Genomic DNA, 16,239 nt, shown 5'->3' with positions numbered 1-16,239 from the left:
ATTCACCTACAGTAGTGGTGAAGTTATCAAAATCTTTAACAATCGAATTCAGACGTTTATTTTTCATATTCTTGGACCCTTCAAACAGATCCTGAAGAGTGTCCCAAGTCTCTTTTGCAGATTTGCATAACTTAATGTGCTTAAAGAGAAATGGGGGAACACGAACACCATCTCGGAAAATGCAATCTGATCTGCATGTAATTTCTCAATGTCTGCAGCAATGAGAGGTGTTGGGCATTGATCTTCTTGGCCCATGAGAGTTGCAGTGACATCTGTTAACGTTTGTTTGTGTGACATCCCCAAAATCACGGCCAGAAAGGACCGGTTTTGTTTATACTTTATTTCAAAATCAGAGTTATCTTTTAATAAATGGTTTGCGGAATTTGTCCCAAAACAATAATATGATAAAGATTTATCAAAAGCATTTCCATAGAAATGTATTCATTAAAAGACTCGGGATGTCATGTTCGTACAGATCAAAAGTATAAACAGTACAATATAAGCCTTACTACATTATTTCATATCTACAGGCCTATATCCGTAATCCCTCGTCCAAAACATCACACCTATGCTCATGCGCCACTACCTGTAATACATAAAACTGAGTGGGTCAGGCTTGGGAGCCTGGTGAGCACATAGGGTTTTCAACCCACAATAAATAAGTTTATTAATTTCATCAATCAACAATAACCCGATTACCCGTTCCCGTTATCCTCACTTTACGTCCCTAAACACCTATCATAAGGGACCTAGCCTAAGGATTATCATCGGGACGGACACTACTGCTAAGGGGATTCCTCAGCAATAAATGTCCTAATAGGCAACCATGTGGGGGATGGAGTACACCGGTGAACACATCGTTCACAACACCTACAGGTTGCGAACCTGCTAGTGTTCCACTGGACTGTCTAGAAGAGTCCGTGGTCGTCATCTATACTCCGCTAGATGACTGGATCAACAACAACAACATCGAGGCCTCTCAGCATTTTATCACACATCACCTATTACATCTACCCATGTTTTACCCCAACATTTTCGTAGATATAAAATACATATACAGTTTAAATCATTGAAAACATGTATAACAACGTTCATCTAGCATAGATAGCAAGTATTCAGATAATATGCACACATAACACGTAATTTATATAAAATACTTCATATCTATGTGTAAGTTGAAGGTAACTATGCACTCACCGGAAAAGGTGGTGATTCCGAACTCAGACAGCGCTTCGCTTCTTAAAAAGAATTTTTCTTCGACGAAACCTAGTATTATTACCACTAGAGTTTAGTTTATTATTCGTCGAGACTAATTAATAGTCTAGCTATTATTATTATTATATAAGCGTCAAAAAAAAATACTTATATAACCCATAATAATAGCCCAAGTATTTATTATAAGTTCCTAATAACGTTACTATAATTAAATAAAAGTTATATTAAAAATAGCGTAGGCGTAGCTCCCTTACAGCGGGTTTTATAGAAAATCGGGCTTTGCTTGGAGCAGCGTTCCCGAGCCGAAAAGCTCTTCTTCTCAAAGCCTTCGAGCACTCCGGGGCTTCCGCCTCGTGCTAGGGAGGTTCCCTAGGCTTTTCGGGGGATTTCGGGGCTAGAGAGAGGTTCTAGAGAGAGAGAGAGAGTAAAGAGAAGAAAGAATGGGAAAGGTGTGAAGAAAATGAGGGTGGGAGAGGTGGTATTTATAGGGTGAAATGTGGCTGAACTTGGTGCCACATGTCACCATCTGGTGGCAAGCCTTGGGGAGAAAGCAATGGCCAAGATTGTGCCACATCACCCATTTTCGCACAGCACACTTCCGACTTCTAAAATCCGTAACTTTCACATACGACCTCCGTTTTTGACGTTCTTTATATCCACGCGTAGGTAATAATAAGATCTACAACTTTCATTTTGACACCGTCAGCTAATTCTCGACCGATCTTAAATTTAACAGTACAAGGAGATTATACTGTTAAACGTCTGCGTAAAATTAATAACTTCTACATACGGACTCTGTTTTTGTCTGTCTTTTTACCGTTGATTTCCTATTAATGAGATCTTCAACTCTCATTTACGTTGCGTAAGCCAAAAACCGCTCGAACTAAAATTCGAGTTTCAGGTCGTGCACTGCTAAGCCGAATCTTAGAAAAATCATAACTTCTTCATACGAAGTCAGATTTGGGCGTTCTTTTTATCGATGTTCTTAGTTTAACATATTCTACGACTTTTGTTTAGATTGCTAAGGCTAAAAAGTCTTCTATCGTAAATTCACTATTTACGTCTCCCGGTATCGTGCCGGTTTTGTCGTAAAACTTCGGCGGGCCATAACTTCTTCGTTATAGCTCGGATTTCGGCATTCTTTATATGCACGGAAACCTTGAGACATATTCTACAACTTTATGTAGAGATATCGGGATTATCTCACACTTTAATTTTGACGCTCATTTTTATTCTTTATTAATTATACATTTATAATTAAATAATAAACACATAAACACACATAATTCACATAATACTCAAATATTTCATATTTATTACTTCAAAAAGAGTTACAATAGTTGACCTAGACTATTATATTGACAAAAATGCTTAGCCCTGAAAACCCGGGCGTTACAATTCTCACCCCCTTAGGATGATTCCGTCCCGGAATCATGCATCAGCAAACAGATGTGGATAGCGACTCATCATGTCATCCTTTGTTTCCCAAGTGAGATTCGGCCCATTCGAATGTTTCCATCGGACTAGCACCAAGTCGACCATCTTGTATCGTAACTTCTTAGTCTTACGGTCAATAATTGCCTCAGGCTCTTCGATCAGCCTTTTATTCTCATCCATCCTTAATTCCGAGATTGGAATTATGTCGGGAACATCTCCCATGAATTTCCTCAAATAACACACATGGAAGGTGTTATGAATACCATTGAGTTCTTCGGGCAATTCCAACTTGTAAGCTTGGTTCCCAATCCTCTGAAGAACTTTGAATGGTCCAATAAACCTTGGACTCAACTTTCCTCGTTTCCCAAATCGTATAAGTCCCTTCCACGGTGAGACTTTAAGTAAAACGGAATCCCCAACTTCGAAGGTTATCGGTCGTCTTTTCTTGTCGGCATAGCTCTTCTGACGATCCTGAGCTGCTAACATTCTTTCCCTAATCACCTTCAATTTCTCAGCAGTCTCATGGACTATCTCGGGGCCCATAAATTGCTTCTCTCCGGCTTCAAGCCAACAAGACGGCGTACGACACTTCTGCCCATACAAGGCTTGATAAGGAGCCATCTTGATGCTCGAGTGAAAACTATTGTTGTAGGAAAATTCTACCAGAGGTAAGTGCTCGTCCCAATTCCCTTGGAATTCGAGGGTACATGCTCTCAGCATATCTTCCAACGTCTGAATCGTTCTTTCACTCTGACCATCAGTTTGCGGATGGTAAGCAGTACTCAAACACAACTTTGTACCCAACTCCTCTTGTAGACTCCTCCAAAACCTCGATGTGAAACGACTATCACGATCTGACACAATAGTAAGAGGGACACCGTGAAGTCTTACAATTTCCTTCACGTAAGCATTTGCGAGCTTATCCATAGACCACTTCTCGTTGGCTGCTATGAAGTGTGCACTCTTGGTGAAACGATCCACGACTACCCAAATCATGTCGTGACCATTCTTCGTTCTGGGCAGTTTAGTCACAAAATCCATGGTGATGTCTTCCCATTTACCCATGGGTACAGGTAAGGGTTCTAAACTCCCATACGGTTTTTGATGTTGTGCCTTAACCCTCGCACATGTTACGCACTCAGCCACATACTTCGCAACATCGAGCTTCATCGTCGGCCACCAGTAGTAGGGTTTTAGGTCCCTATACATTTTAGTGCTACCGGGATGAATCGAGTACATGGTCTTGTGTGCTTCTTCCATTAGAAGATCTCTTATTCCTCCCGTCTTAGGTACCCAAATTCGATCTTGGAATACCTTCAGTCCTCGACTGTTCGTACCGAACACTAACGTTTTTCCCAAACGTTCTTCCTTTCGGTCATTCTTTTCTAAGGCTTCTTCTTGAGCTTTCCTGATACTTTCCACAATCGTCGAGACGACTTCAATTCTTAACGCTCTTGGCCTTCTTCTTTCAAGATTGACTTTCCGACTGAGAGCATCAGCAACAATATTTGCTTTACCTGGGTGGTAAAGTATCTCACAGTCGTAGTCCTTGAGAAGTTCTAGCCAGCGTCGTTGCCTCATGTTCAACTCCTTCTGATTAAAGAGATACTGGAGACTCTTATGATCAGTGAAGAGCTTGCACTTCGTGCCGTAGAGGTAATGCCTCCATATCTTTAAGGCGAATACTACCGCTGCCAACTCCAGATCATGAGTGGGGTAGTTCTTTTCGTGCTCTTTCAATTGTCGAGATGCGTATGCTATCACCTTTTCTCTTTGGGTCAGAACACAACCTAACCCGACTCCAGATGCATCACTATAAACTGCGAAATCTTCGACTCCATCGGGTAGAGAAAGTATCGGCGCTTCACATAACTTCTTCTTTAGCTTCTCGAACGCCTCATCGTGTTTCTCACTCCATGTATACGTAGCTCCTTTATGGGTCAAAGCTGTTAATGGAGCAGCTATCGAAGAAAATCCTTGGATAAATCGTCGGTAATATCCGGCTAATCCTAGAAAGCTTCGAATCTCCGTGGGATTCTTCGGACGTTCCCACTTCATTACAGCCTCGATCTTGGCGGGATCAACCATTATTCCCTCTTGGTTAACAACATGACCCAAGAATTGGACTTCCCGTATCCAAAAGTCGCATTTGGAGAACTTTGCAAAAAGCTTCTCCTTCTTTAACACCTCCAACACTTCTCGTAGATGCTTGTCGTGCTCCTCCTGGCTTTTCGAGTATATGAGAATGTCGTCGATGAACACTATCACGGATTTATCGAGGAATGGTTTACAAACCCTGTTCATCAAATCCATGAATGCTGCGGGAGCATTGGTTAGTCCGAATGACATAACCAAGAACTCGTAGTGTCCATATCTTGTTCTGAATGCAGTCTTCTCAATATCCTGCTCTCTCACTTTCAGCTGATGATATCCTGACCTAAGATCGATCTTTGAGAAGTAGCTTGAACCTTGCAGCTGATCGAATAGGTCATCAATCCTCGGCAATGGATACTTGTTCTTCACCGTTGCCTTATTCAGCTCTCGGTAGTCTATGCACATCCTCATGCTTCCGTCCTTCTTCTTCACGAATAACACCGGAGCTCCCCAGGGTGATGAACTAGGTCGAATGAAACCGCTGTCCAACAGCTCCTGAAGTTGCGTCACGAGCTCCTTCATCTCCGTCAGTGCTAATCGGTAAGGTGCCTTTGCTATCGGTGTTGTTCCTGGTAATAAGTCTATACGAAATTCTACTTGCCTATCAGGTGGTAATCCGGGAAGATCTTCGGGAAAGACTTCCGGATAATCGCACACAACCGGTATATTCTGCACCTCTTTCTTTTCCTTCTTAGCATCGATTACGAATGCCAAGTATGATGCACATCCTTTGGACAAACATTTTCTGGCTTTCATCAAGGAGATGATTCCAGAATTCACTCTGCGTTTGTCCCCGTACACCATAAATGATTCCTTTCCGGGTGGGTTTATCCTAACTATCTTCTTTCGGCATAATATCTCGGCATCGTTGGCGCTAAGCCAATCCATACCCAAAACGATGTCGAAACCGTTTAACTCTATGGGTAATAGTTCCTCATGGAATTCGTTTCTGTTTAGGTTAATGACGATGTTCCTAATACGATTACTAACAGGTACGAATTTGCCACTGGCAACTTCTACAATCAGGGCATTATCTAGTTTTTCTACAGGCAATGCTAATCTTCCACCAAATTTATGCGATACAAAGGAGTAATTGGCTCCGGAATCAAATAGTATATTTGCAGGTAAACCATTTACAAGAAAGGTACCTGAAGCGACGTCTGCTGCCTCCTTTGCAGCCTCGAGCGTCATCTGGAAGGCTCTCGCCTTCGGCTTTGGTGGTATGTTGGGTCTTCCTGCCTCCTTCTTCTTCGGGCAGTCCTTCAAAATGTGCCCTTCTTCATAACACCCATAACAGGCCTTCTGGTTGAGGGTGCATTCGTTGGCATAGTGCCCAGGCTTTCCGCATTTGTAACAAGTGACTCCTCCATCACACTTCCCAAAGTGCTTCTTCTTGCACTTGTCACACCACTTTGCTTCTGATCCTCCTCCTCTCGAACCAGACTTCGAGAATCTTCCTTTCTTACCGGACCTCGAGGATCCATCAAATTTCCGTTTCTCTCCCACTTCCACTCTCTCCAGACCCTTTTCTCGTATCTGGGTCTCCACATTCTTAGCAGCCCAGATGGCAGCTTTCAGAGTGGTAGTTTGCTTGACCATTGGACCGAAGTCCGCTGGTAATCCGAGGGCAAATTTGTTAACCTTGGAGAGTTCAGTTGGGACGAGGTGAGGAACAAGCTTCATTTTCTCAGTAAAGCTTGCAGCGTATTCAGTAACGCTCATCCTCCCCTTCTTCAGACTCTGGAATTCGTTGTTGATCTCCAGAAGATCCTGCTCAGAGCAGTATTGCATCTTTAATTGTACCAGAAAATCCTCCCACGACATCTTGCTTGCTTCATCTTTGGGCATTGAATCAGCTAGTAGCTTCCACCAGCTTAGTACTCCAGATTTCAATAGAGGAACTGCAAGAGCAGTCTTCTGCCTATTGCTACACTCGCAACTCTCAAACATTGTCTCCATCTCAGAGATCCAGTTCATGACTTCCACCGGCGTCGGGCTTCCGGATAGACTCGGTGGCTTGGATGCCATGAAATCCTTGTATTTGCATCCACGTCCATCATTTCCTCCATCCTGGTGGTTTTGCCTAACTATCGGTGGGTTGGCTTGACCAATAGTCCCACTGTAGTTTCCTTCTTCAGTCTGCCCTTCGTTCAACTCGGGCTGTTCGAGCTGAATAGTCGCTTCCTCTCGATTTTGCTGGAGCAAACGCCTGGTTTCCTCCATTTGACGATCCAACATTGCCTGAATCATCGCTTGCACTCCGGCCATCGTTATTGGTCCGGCAGCGGCTTCCACAACTGGTATTTGCTCGATCACGGGGGGTTGGTGTCCGTTCCCATTTGCGTTTACGTTTCCGCTACGGGTCCTTACCATCTTGATCTATATACCGAATAAGGTGGATTTAGATCTTTATTTAGGAGAGACGTTTTAAATCGTCCTTATCACTCCGACATGTTTACATGCTAGTTCTAATATCGTAGTCGTACGTTTAGAATCCTAAACACATAAGGTTCCAGATCCGGTCGGCAATAGACCATAGATCCCGAACAAAATAACAGCATATCATGCATAAAACATTTAGCACATAAAAGCATTTTAGGCACAATTCCTAAAATAAGCTAGTGCTCACACCTCACAATCATCGCTTAGCATTCTAAGTTTAAGTCTAGAAATCCTACAAATTCCTAGTTCGCTTAAACTAATGCTCTGATACCAACTGTGACATCCCCAAAATCACGGCCAGAAAGGACCGGTTTTGTTTATACTTTATTTCAAAATCAGAGTTATCTTTTAATAAATGGTTTGCGGAATTTGTCCCAAAACAATAATATGATAAAGATTTATCAAAAGCATTTCCATAGAAATGTATTCATTAAAAGACTCGGGATGTCATGTTCGTACAGATCAAAAGTATAAACAGTACAATATAAGCCTTACTACATTATTTCATATCTACAGGCCTATATCCGTAATCCCTCGTCCAAAACATCACACCTATGCTCATGCGCCACTACCTGTAATACATAAAACTGAGTGGGTCAGGCTTGGGAGCCTGGTGAGCACATAGGGTTTTCAACCCACAATAAATAAGTTTATTAATTTCATCAATCAACAATAACCCGATTACCCGTTCCCGTTATCCTCACTTTACGTCCCTAAACACCTATCATAAGGGACCTAGCCTAAGGATTATCATCGGGACGGACACTACTGCTAAGGGGATTCCTCAGCAATAAATGTCCTAATAGGCAACCATGTGGGGGATGGAGTACACCGGTGAACACATCGTTCACAACACCTACAGGTTGCGAACCTGCTAGTGTTCCACTGGACTGTCTAGAAGAGTCCGTGGTCGTCATCTATACTCCGCTAGATGACTGGATCAACAACAACAACATCGAGGCCTCTCAGCATTTTATCACACATCACCTATTACATCTACCCATGTTTTACCCCAACATTTTCGTAGATATAAAATACATATACAGTTTAAATCATTGAAAACATGTATAACAACGTTCATCTAGCATAGATAGCAAGTATTCAGATAATATGCACACATAACACGTAATTTATATAAAATACTTCATATCTATGTGTAAGTTGAAGGTAACTATGCACTCACCGGAAAAGGTGGTGATTCCGAACTCAGACAGCGCTTCGCTTCTTAAAAAGAATTTTTCTTCGACGAAACCTAGTATTATTACCACTAGAGTTTAGTTTATTATTCGTCGAGACTAATTAATAGTCTAGCTATTATTATTATTATATAAGCGTCAAAAAAAAATACTTATATAACCCATAATAATAGCCCAAGTATTTATTATAAGTTCCTAATAACGTTACTATAATTAAATAAAAGTTATATTAAAAATAGCGTAGGCGTAGCTCCCTTACAGCGGGTTTTATAGAAAATCGGGCTTTGCTTGGAGCAGCGTTCCCGAGCCGAAAAGCTCTTCTTCTCAAAGCCTTCGAGCACTCCGGGGCTTCCGCCTCGTGCTAGGGAGGTACCCTAGGCTTTTCGGGGGATTTCGGGGCTAGAGAGAGGTTCTAGAGAGAGAGAGAGAGTAAAGAGAAGAAAGAATGGGAAAGGTGTGAAGAAAATGAGGGTGGGAGAGGTGGTATTTATAGGGTGAAATGTGGCTGAACTTGGTGCCACATGTCACCATCTGGTGGCAAGCCTTGGGGAGAAAGCAATGGTCAAGATTGTGCCACATCACCCATTTTCGCACAGCACACTTCCGACTTCTAAAATCCGTAACTTTCACATACGACCTCCGTTTTTGACGTTCTTTATATCCACGCGTAGGTAATAATAAGATCTACAACTTTCATTTTGACACCGTCAGCTAATTCTCGACCGATCTTAAATTTAACAGTACAAGGAGATTATACTGTTAAACGTCTGCGTAAAATTAATAACTTCTACATACGGACTCTGTTTTTGTCTGTCTTTTTACCGTTGATTTCCTATTAATGAGATCTTCAACTCTCATTTACGTTGCGTAAGCCAAAAACCGCTCGAACTAAAATTCGAGTTTCAGGCCGTGCACTGCTAAGCCGAATCTTAGAAAAATCATAACTTCTTCATACGAAGTCAGATTTGGGCGTTCTTTTTATCGATGTTCTTAGTTTAACATATTCTACGACTTTTGTTTAGATTGCTAAGGCTAAAAAGTCTTCTATCGTAAATTCACTATTTACGTCTCCCGGTATCGTGCCGGTTTTGTCGTAAAACTTCGGCGGGCCATAACTTCTTCGTTATAGCTCGGATTTCGGCATTCTTTATATGCACGGAAACCTTGAGACATATTCTACAACTTTATGTAGAGATATCGGGATTATCTCACACTTTAATTTTGACGCTCATTTTTATTCTTTATTAATTATACATTTATAATTAAATAATAAACACATAAACACACATAATTCACATAATACTCAAATATTTCATATTTATTACTTCAAAAAGAGTTACAATAGTTGACCTAGACTATTATATTGACAAAAATGCTTAGCCCTGAAAACCCGGGCGTTACAGTTTGACTGGAGCACGTGTACCTTCTTTCACAGATCTCCATATTTCTTCACCTTTTTCCTTGCCAAGTAAAAATCTTTTCATCCCAACTTTCCAATGATCATCCTCTTTAACAACTAGCAATGGGACAGGAGAAGGGAAACCCACTCTATTTGCTATTTGCATCAAATACATTTGTTGATTTTGATTAGGAAAAGCCATTGAAGTTAAGATATTAGAGCAGAAGCGGTATATAGAAGAACTTTTATCCTGAACATAGAAATGATTGAGATACCAATGTAATCTTAGATCAACTATAATTTGTTCTTAGGGATTCAAAGGATAACCACTCAAGCTTTGATACCAATTGTGAGAACAAAAATCAATGCACATACAAGGTTTGAAAACTCAAACCTTGAGTTAATCTTTAATATCAATGTCTGCTTCTAATTAGTTGGTCCAGTCAAGTCTGGTAAACTAATCGAGACTTGAAGATTATACTCAACAAAGTACTCAAGTAGAAAAATAAAGTAAGTTTGAGTATAATTAAAGTAAAGACAATTTAGAACAAGAAGAATGAAAGTAAAAGAAATTAACTTGCAAGAAAGTTTGAATTGATGTGAAGAGAATATCAATTTCTTTTATTCTTGGTGATTAATTTATGAAACATTCACTCCTTAAATAGTAAATGAGGAACATAGTACAAACCGAAGTACAATCTAAGGACTAGCTAATACAATGAGTTTGACAAATCTGATACTTAAAAGATTTGCTGAAAAGTCCTAAGAACTGTTACATCAATAAAAGACAAAAATCATTAAATGCTTGTACATACTCTCATTTTGGACTCTCTTCATCTAGAATCAAAATGAGATTCAGATCTACTTCACATCTCGGAATAGATTTGACTTCGGATTTGCTTGGGATTGCTAGAGGTTCCCTTCTTATGCATTAATAATTTTTAAAAACTTAGAGTATAGACTAATCATTAATTACATAAAAGACAACATATATATATATATATATATATATATATATATATATATATATATATATATATATATATATATATATATATATATATATATATATATATATAAGACTGTTTATTATTTTGATAAAATCGAATTGTTCAATTGCACAATTTGGTTCGAATATTTGGATTTTTTGATTGATTTTCCGCAAAATCGGTTTATTATTTTTGGGATTTCGGAGGTTTCAATTTATAAAATAAGAACTGAGTAACAATTGATTATTTATTTATGTATAATATACATTTATAAATTTACTAAATTATATTTTTAGTAGATTATAAAGTTTCATATAAACTACTCCTTATCAAAATGTTTTGTTTATAAAATATTAAATTAAAATATATTTTTCTTAGCAATTGTTTATAAATTTTAATTAAAATGATTTAAATAATTTTCTTTAGTTTTTATATAGTGGATTAATATTGTAGTTATATATATTTAGTAAACGAGTTTATATAATATGAGAATCATGGTTACAAAATTAATTGCATTTTCATATAGGGATATCAACGGAGGCAAACGGGACGGGGATTGCATCCCCCGCCCCCGCCCCCAAAATTTTCCCGTTCCCCCGCCCCCACCCCCGAAATCTCCATCCATTCCACCCCCGCCCCCGCCCGTGAATTTCCCTTCTAACCCCCGTCCCCACCCCCGTTCCCTCGCCACTGATTGATTTTGAGCTAACTTATTTGGGCTAAAATAAGTTCTTGTTTGGGCTAAAAGAAACTATTTTTTGGATAACAAATAGATATTTATAACATAACTTTACATGTTACAAACAACTTAAAAACATGTTTTTGTTGAATTTTTGTACGTAAACATCGTTTTGTTGTTTATTATACTTATGTAATTAACATATGTCAATTTATATAATTTATTAACGGGGTCCCCACGGGGGTTTCGGGACGGGACTACCAACCCCCGCCTCCGCCCCCGGAATTAAAACGGGGGTTAACCTTGCCCCCGCCCCCGCCCCCGTCCCCGATTTTTTTCAACAAATGCCCCCATACGGGACGGGGCCCCCGTGGGATCGGGGTCCCACGGAACTTTTTGACATCCCTATTTTCATAGTAGAAACTCATAATTTTTAAAGTAAATTACACGAATGATCCCTATGGTTTAGGGTAATTTGTGCGTTTGGTCCCTAACTTATTTTTTTTTTAACTCGGAAGGTCCCTACTGTTGGTTTTTGTTACACGCTTGGTCCCTATCTTACCTAAAAAGATTATTATGTCCTTGATTTTTTTTAATTTATTTAAATAAACATACCCCTAATCCCACCCCTCACCTTACCTCACATATCCCATCATTTTTTCCCTTTTAAATAATAGTCTTTTTAGATAAGACAAGGACCAAACGCGTAACAAAAATAAACAGTAGGGACCAAACGCGTAACAAAAAGAAACCATAGGGACCTTCCGAGTTAAAAAAATAAATTAGGGACCAAACACGCAAATTACCCCAAAAATAAGAGACTATTCGTGTAATTTACTCTAATTTTTAATCAATTAATTTGAATAAATTATTAATTAAGAGATATTTTATTTATTTATGCAAAATTATAATCGTTGATTAAAATAAAAATGTAAAATTAGTTTTCAACATGTATTAGATAGTTTTTATTTGTGAATAAAACAAAATAACGATATAATACAATGAAATGTTAAATTTATTATAAAAATAAAACAATCACAATTAATGAAGTAAATCAGAATTGTTGGTAAATCAGAATTGTTATACAAATCAAATAATTAAGTTGTTCAAATAAGCATATATTAAAATAAATAACAAATTACAAATTAAAATTAACAATAAAGTTTTATAAACAATAATAATAAAATATGTTATGAGAAATAATATTTTAGAAATTATTTATAAATTTTTAAAACCTTCTTTATAAACAACATTAATAGTTTTATTTAGTAAATATCTTCCTTTTTTTAAACTGAAACTATAAAAACCGATCAAACAAAATTGTAATTTGATTGGATTAGTTGGAATTTAAATTAACTATTTAGATTTATATTTTAAAAATGAAAATCAATTTGGATTTATTTGATGAATCGAATCAAACTCACCCATCAAAAAGAACATCTTATGTGTATATATAACACCCGATTATCTTGGTTTATGTTATAGAAACAACAAACGAGGGAAAAAAAATGAAACAAAACACGAGGTATGTTTTTATTAGTGGCAAACAAACATAAACAAATACTTGCGTTACATGAATAAAAATTATATTCAAACAATAAGAAACAAAGCAAAATATACATTATCAACGTCACTAATGTTCACAAACTAAACACGAAAACAACTTTTGAGAAAACGACCTGGGTGATTTCTTTGGAGATTCAGGAGTTGGTTCCTCCTCTAAACAAACGATGTGAGACTCACCTTTACCATCTCTTTTGGCTCGTTCACAATCCTCGCAGAACTTCTTGTATGCATCTTCCAGATACTTTGCACCTTCTGTTACAGTCATGTTCTCGACTAATTTGCGAGGAAATATGTCTCGTTTATGGTCTCCATTTAAAACAGCACCTAGTTGGACCAACTCTTGTTGAAACTCGCTAAGTTTTTCGTTTTCATCTGGCTCAAACTCTCGCATTTTCATGGGATCCGGCAAAGTAACTTTAACACAAACAAATGCATCTTTAATTTGGTTGATATTTACTACGATTTTACTTGATTTTAACTTGATAAAACTAAGTATATATATATTGAATTAACCATAATGCATGTACCTGGACAATCGGTTCTTGGGGTACTTCTGCTTGCAACACCTTCAAACGTACCTGCCCACTCGTCCCTTTTCGTTAGATGTGATTTCAGACCAAAAATCTTTTTAACAGTTGCCGGAATAGATGAATGTTCAAACTCCGACGTAGGATATGGCCCTGTTGGCTTATGTAACACTGAAATAAAGTAATAAAGTGATTAAGATCTTATTATGAAATTAGTATACTTAATTAAGTATTATACTTGTCAAAAACTTTACTTATATACCTGTCCCACGTTCTATCCATGGAGAAACAAGAATGGCTGGAACCCTAACACCAAGTCGATCAAACTGGAAACTATAAGGTGAAGGGCCGATCAAACCATCAGGATTTGGAATCCCTACATTTGGTGTTGGAACATGATCATAAAAACCTCCATGTTCATCGTACACAATTACAAATAAGATTTCGTTCCATTGTGGGCTTGATCTCAAAGCTTCGTAGACTTCTTTCACAAACTTTTGACCATCGGACACGTCATGTGACGGGTGATCATCGTTTCCAGGCAAACCTTTGATCCCAAAATACCTTTGTTCAACAACGACATAATTTGGTAGCTTTCCTTCCTTGCAATGTCGCTTGAAGTGTAGATCAAATTGATGGAATTTGTCTATATATTTCAGTTTTCTTAAGTTTCTGATACGTTGTACATAAGGTAATTAACGTTAAAATGAGAACGTAAACTAAATATTTGAATTTGAATTACCTAAGTTACCTTGCATTATGAAGCAACTAATTGATTGGAAATTTAAATACGTTAATCATTTCAAGATTCATTTTGTTTAATAGATAGAGTTGGTATAGAGTTGTTGGGATATCAAAAATGTCAATGGTTGTTTACTGGAGTAGGTAATCGACTAAACTGCTAAATTTTGGAATTATTATAAAGTAATTAAAAGATAATGTGGCCATGTGTCTTTATGCCATATGTGAATCTTAACAGGTAAGTATTATTTTATGTTATTTAGAAAGAAAAACAAAGCCAATAGAGTCAAATTATGACAGGTTGAAATATGAAAAGATACACATGGTCTTACGTATACAGTCTTACTAATCTACGTGATTTGATTATATCATAATTTATCACTAATCTAATTAATTTAAATTTGAAATTTCGAAAAAAAAATGTACCTGTAAAACAGAGTTGACGGGGGTAACTGATAGTAAATTCCAAAAGAATGACCACCATCCTCCACAGACTCAAATATGGTCTTCTGTGGGTACCCTTTGATCATCATCTTATTGTCATTTGTAGTCGCACCATATGACGTTGCAGAATGAACATACAATCTGTATAATCGCATGCCAAAAAAAATGATATGTTCAAATAAAATAAAAAAATGAGAGTCGCTATCATGTCACGTTTTAAAGTTGTTTCTCATTTATAGAGCATATTCATATTCATTTCTAATTCTTTACGTAAGAACAAAAGTTTAATTGTATTCAGCAATTAAAATATTGATCCGTTAAGTAATTAAATTATTATTTTAAGTAAAAAGTTGTAGAGAAATTAAATAATAGCACAAACCTGTTAGGTTGTGTCAAAGTGGGAATCGATGAAAACCATCTGTCACAAACAGCGAACTCTGAAACCAGCTCTTTGTAAACAGGTAAGGAATCCGGGTCGAACCCAGTCATGACCACTTCCGATAAGCCTGGTTGGACCTTTTCAGCTTGTTGAGCGAACCCATCCATTGTCGGGGTTAGACCAGGAGTTGATGATTCGGACCATTCAACACCAAAGATTTGTTCATATGTAGCTTCGAAAGAGTGACCAGGGTCGGGTTGGATGAACCCGGCCTTGTTGGTGTGGTAGAGGCGTTGGGAATGGTGGTTGGTGGTGGACAAAAGGTTGGATTCTTTTCCGGTGACGCCATCAATTTCAGGGTTCATGGATTTCATCCATCCAAGCATGTGATCAAAAGATCGATTTTCTTGAACAAGAACAACCACTGTTTTTATTGGGGATGCCATTTGAGGGGAAATTAACGAGTTGTAGGCTTTGGTGTGCTGTGGTGGAGAGGAACACTTGTTATAGGATGGAGCGGGCTTTTTTATTTCGTTAAACAAAGATGGCGGCTTAATATATATAACTTTAATCTCAACTATATTATATTATGATGATGATGATTAAATTTTATATAGCATACCCCTCGTTTTCTTTATCTTTATTAGTTTTAGGGATAATGATTTGAAAGGGTAACGAACTTTCGACTTTTGTCATATTTAGTCACTAAACTTTTTTTCGTTATCTATTTGCCATTGAACTATTGAAACTGTTCACATTTTACCCTTATGACCGGCTGTTACCGGTTATAAGGGTAAAATATGAACAGTTTCAATAGTTTAGTGGCAAATAGATAACGAAAAAAAGTTTAGTGACTAAATGTGAACAAAATCGAAAGTTCGTTTCCTTCTAAAAAGTTCAATGACTAAATGTGAACAAACTTCCTATTGTATTATGTTTTAGCAAAATTATTTATTTTTGTTTAATTGTAGCAACATTTGTTGATGAAGAAATCTATGAAAAAAAAAATGTAACATTCGGATTTCCAGGTATCATAATTTAAGTATTTTTCTTTTGAGTTAAGAAGAGAGA

The 16,239-nt window shown here is 37.7% G+C and overlaps 1 protein-coding gene across 1 annotated transcript; it reads right to left on the bottom strand.

The window, feature by feature from the left end:
- Positions 1-13,020: 13,020 nt before the first annotated feature.
- LOC145041842 (non-specific phospholipase C3-like) lies at positions 13,021-15,700 on the bottom strand. The gene is made up of 5 exons (XM_078990048.1): positions 15,169-15,700; positions 14,772-14,930; positions 13,867-14,276; positions 13,605-13,775; positions 13,021-13,491 (listed from the first exon to the last, which is right to left on the bottom strand). Exons 1-5 carry the CDS (start codon positions 15,612-15,614, stop codon positions 13,145-13,147), a joined length of 1,533 nt encoding a protein of 510 aa, XP_078846174.1. The 5' UTR covers positions 15,615-15,700; the 3' UTR covers positions 13,021-13,144.
- Positions 15,701-16,239: the final 539 nt, after the last annotated feature.

This window comes from Lactuca saligna, chromosome 4 (assembly GCF_052625555.1).
Source record: "Lactuca saligna cultivar CGN05327 chromosome 4, ASM5262555v1, whole genome shotgun sequence".
Lineage (NCBI taxonomy): Eukaryota > Viridiplantae > Streptophyta > Magnoliopsida > Asterales > Asteraceae > Lactuca > Lactuca saligna.
The sequence above is the reverse complement of the archived record's forward strand: the minus strand, read 5'-3'. Positions and strand labels throughout refer to the sequence as shown.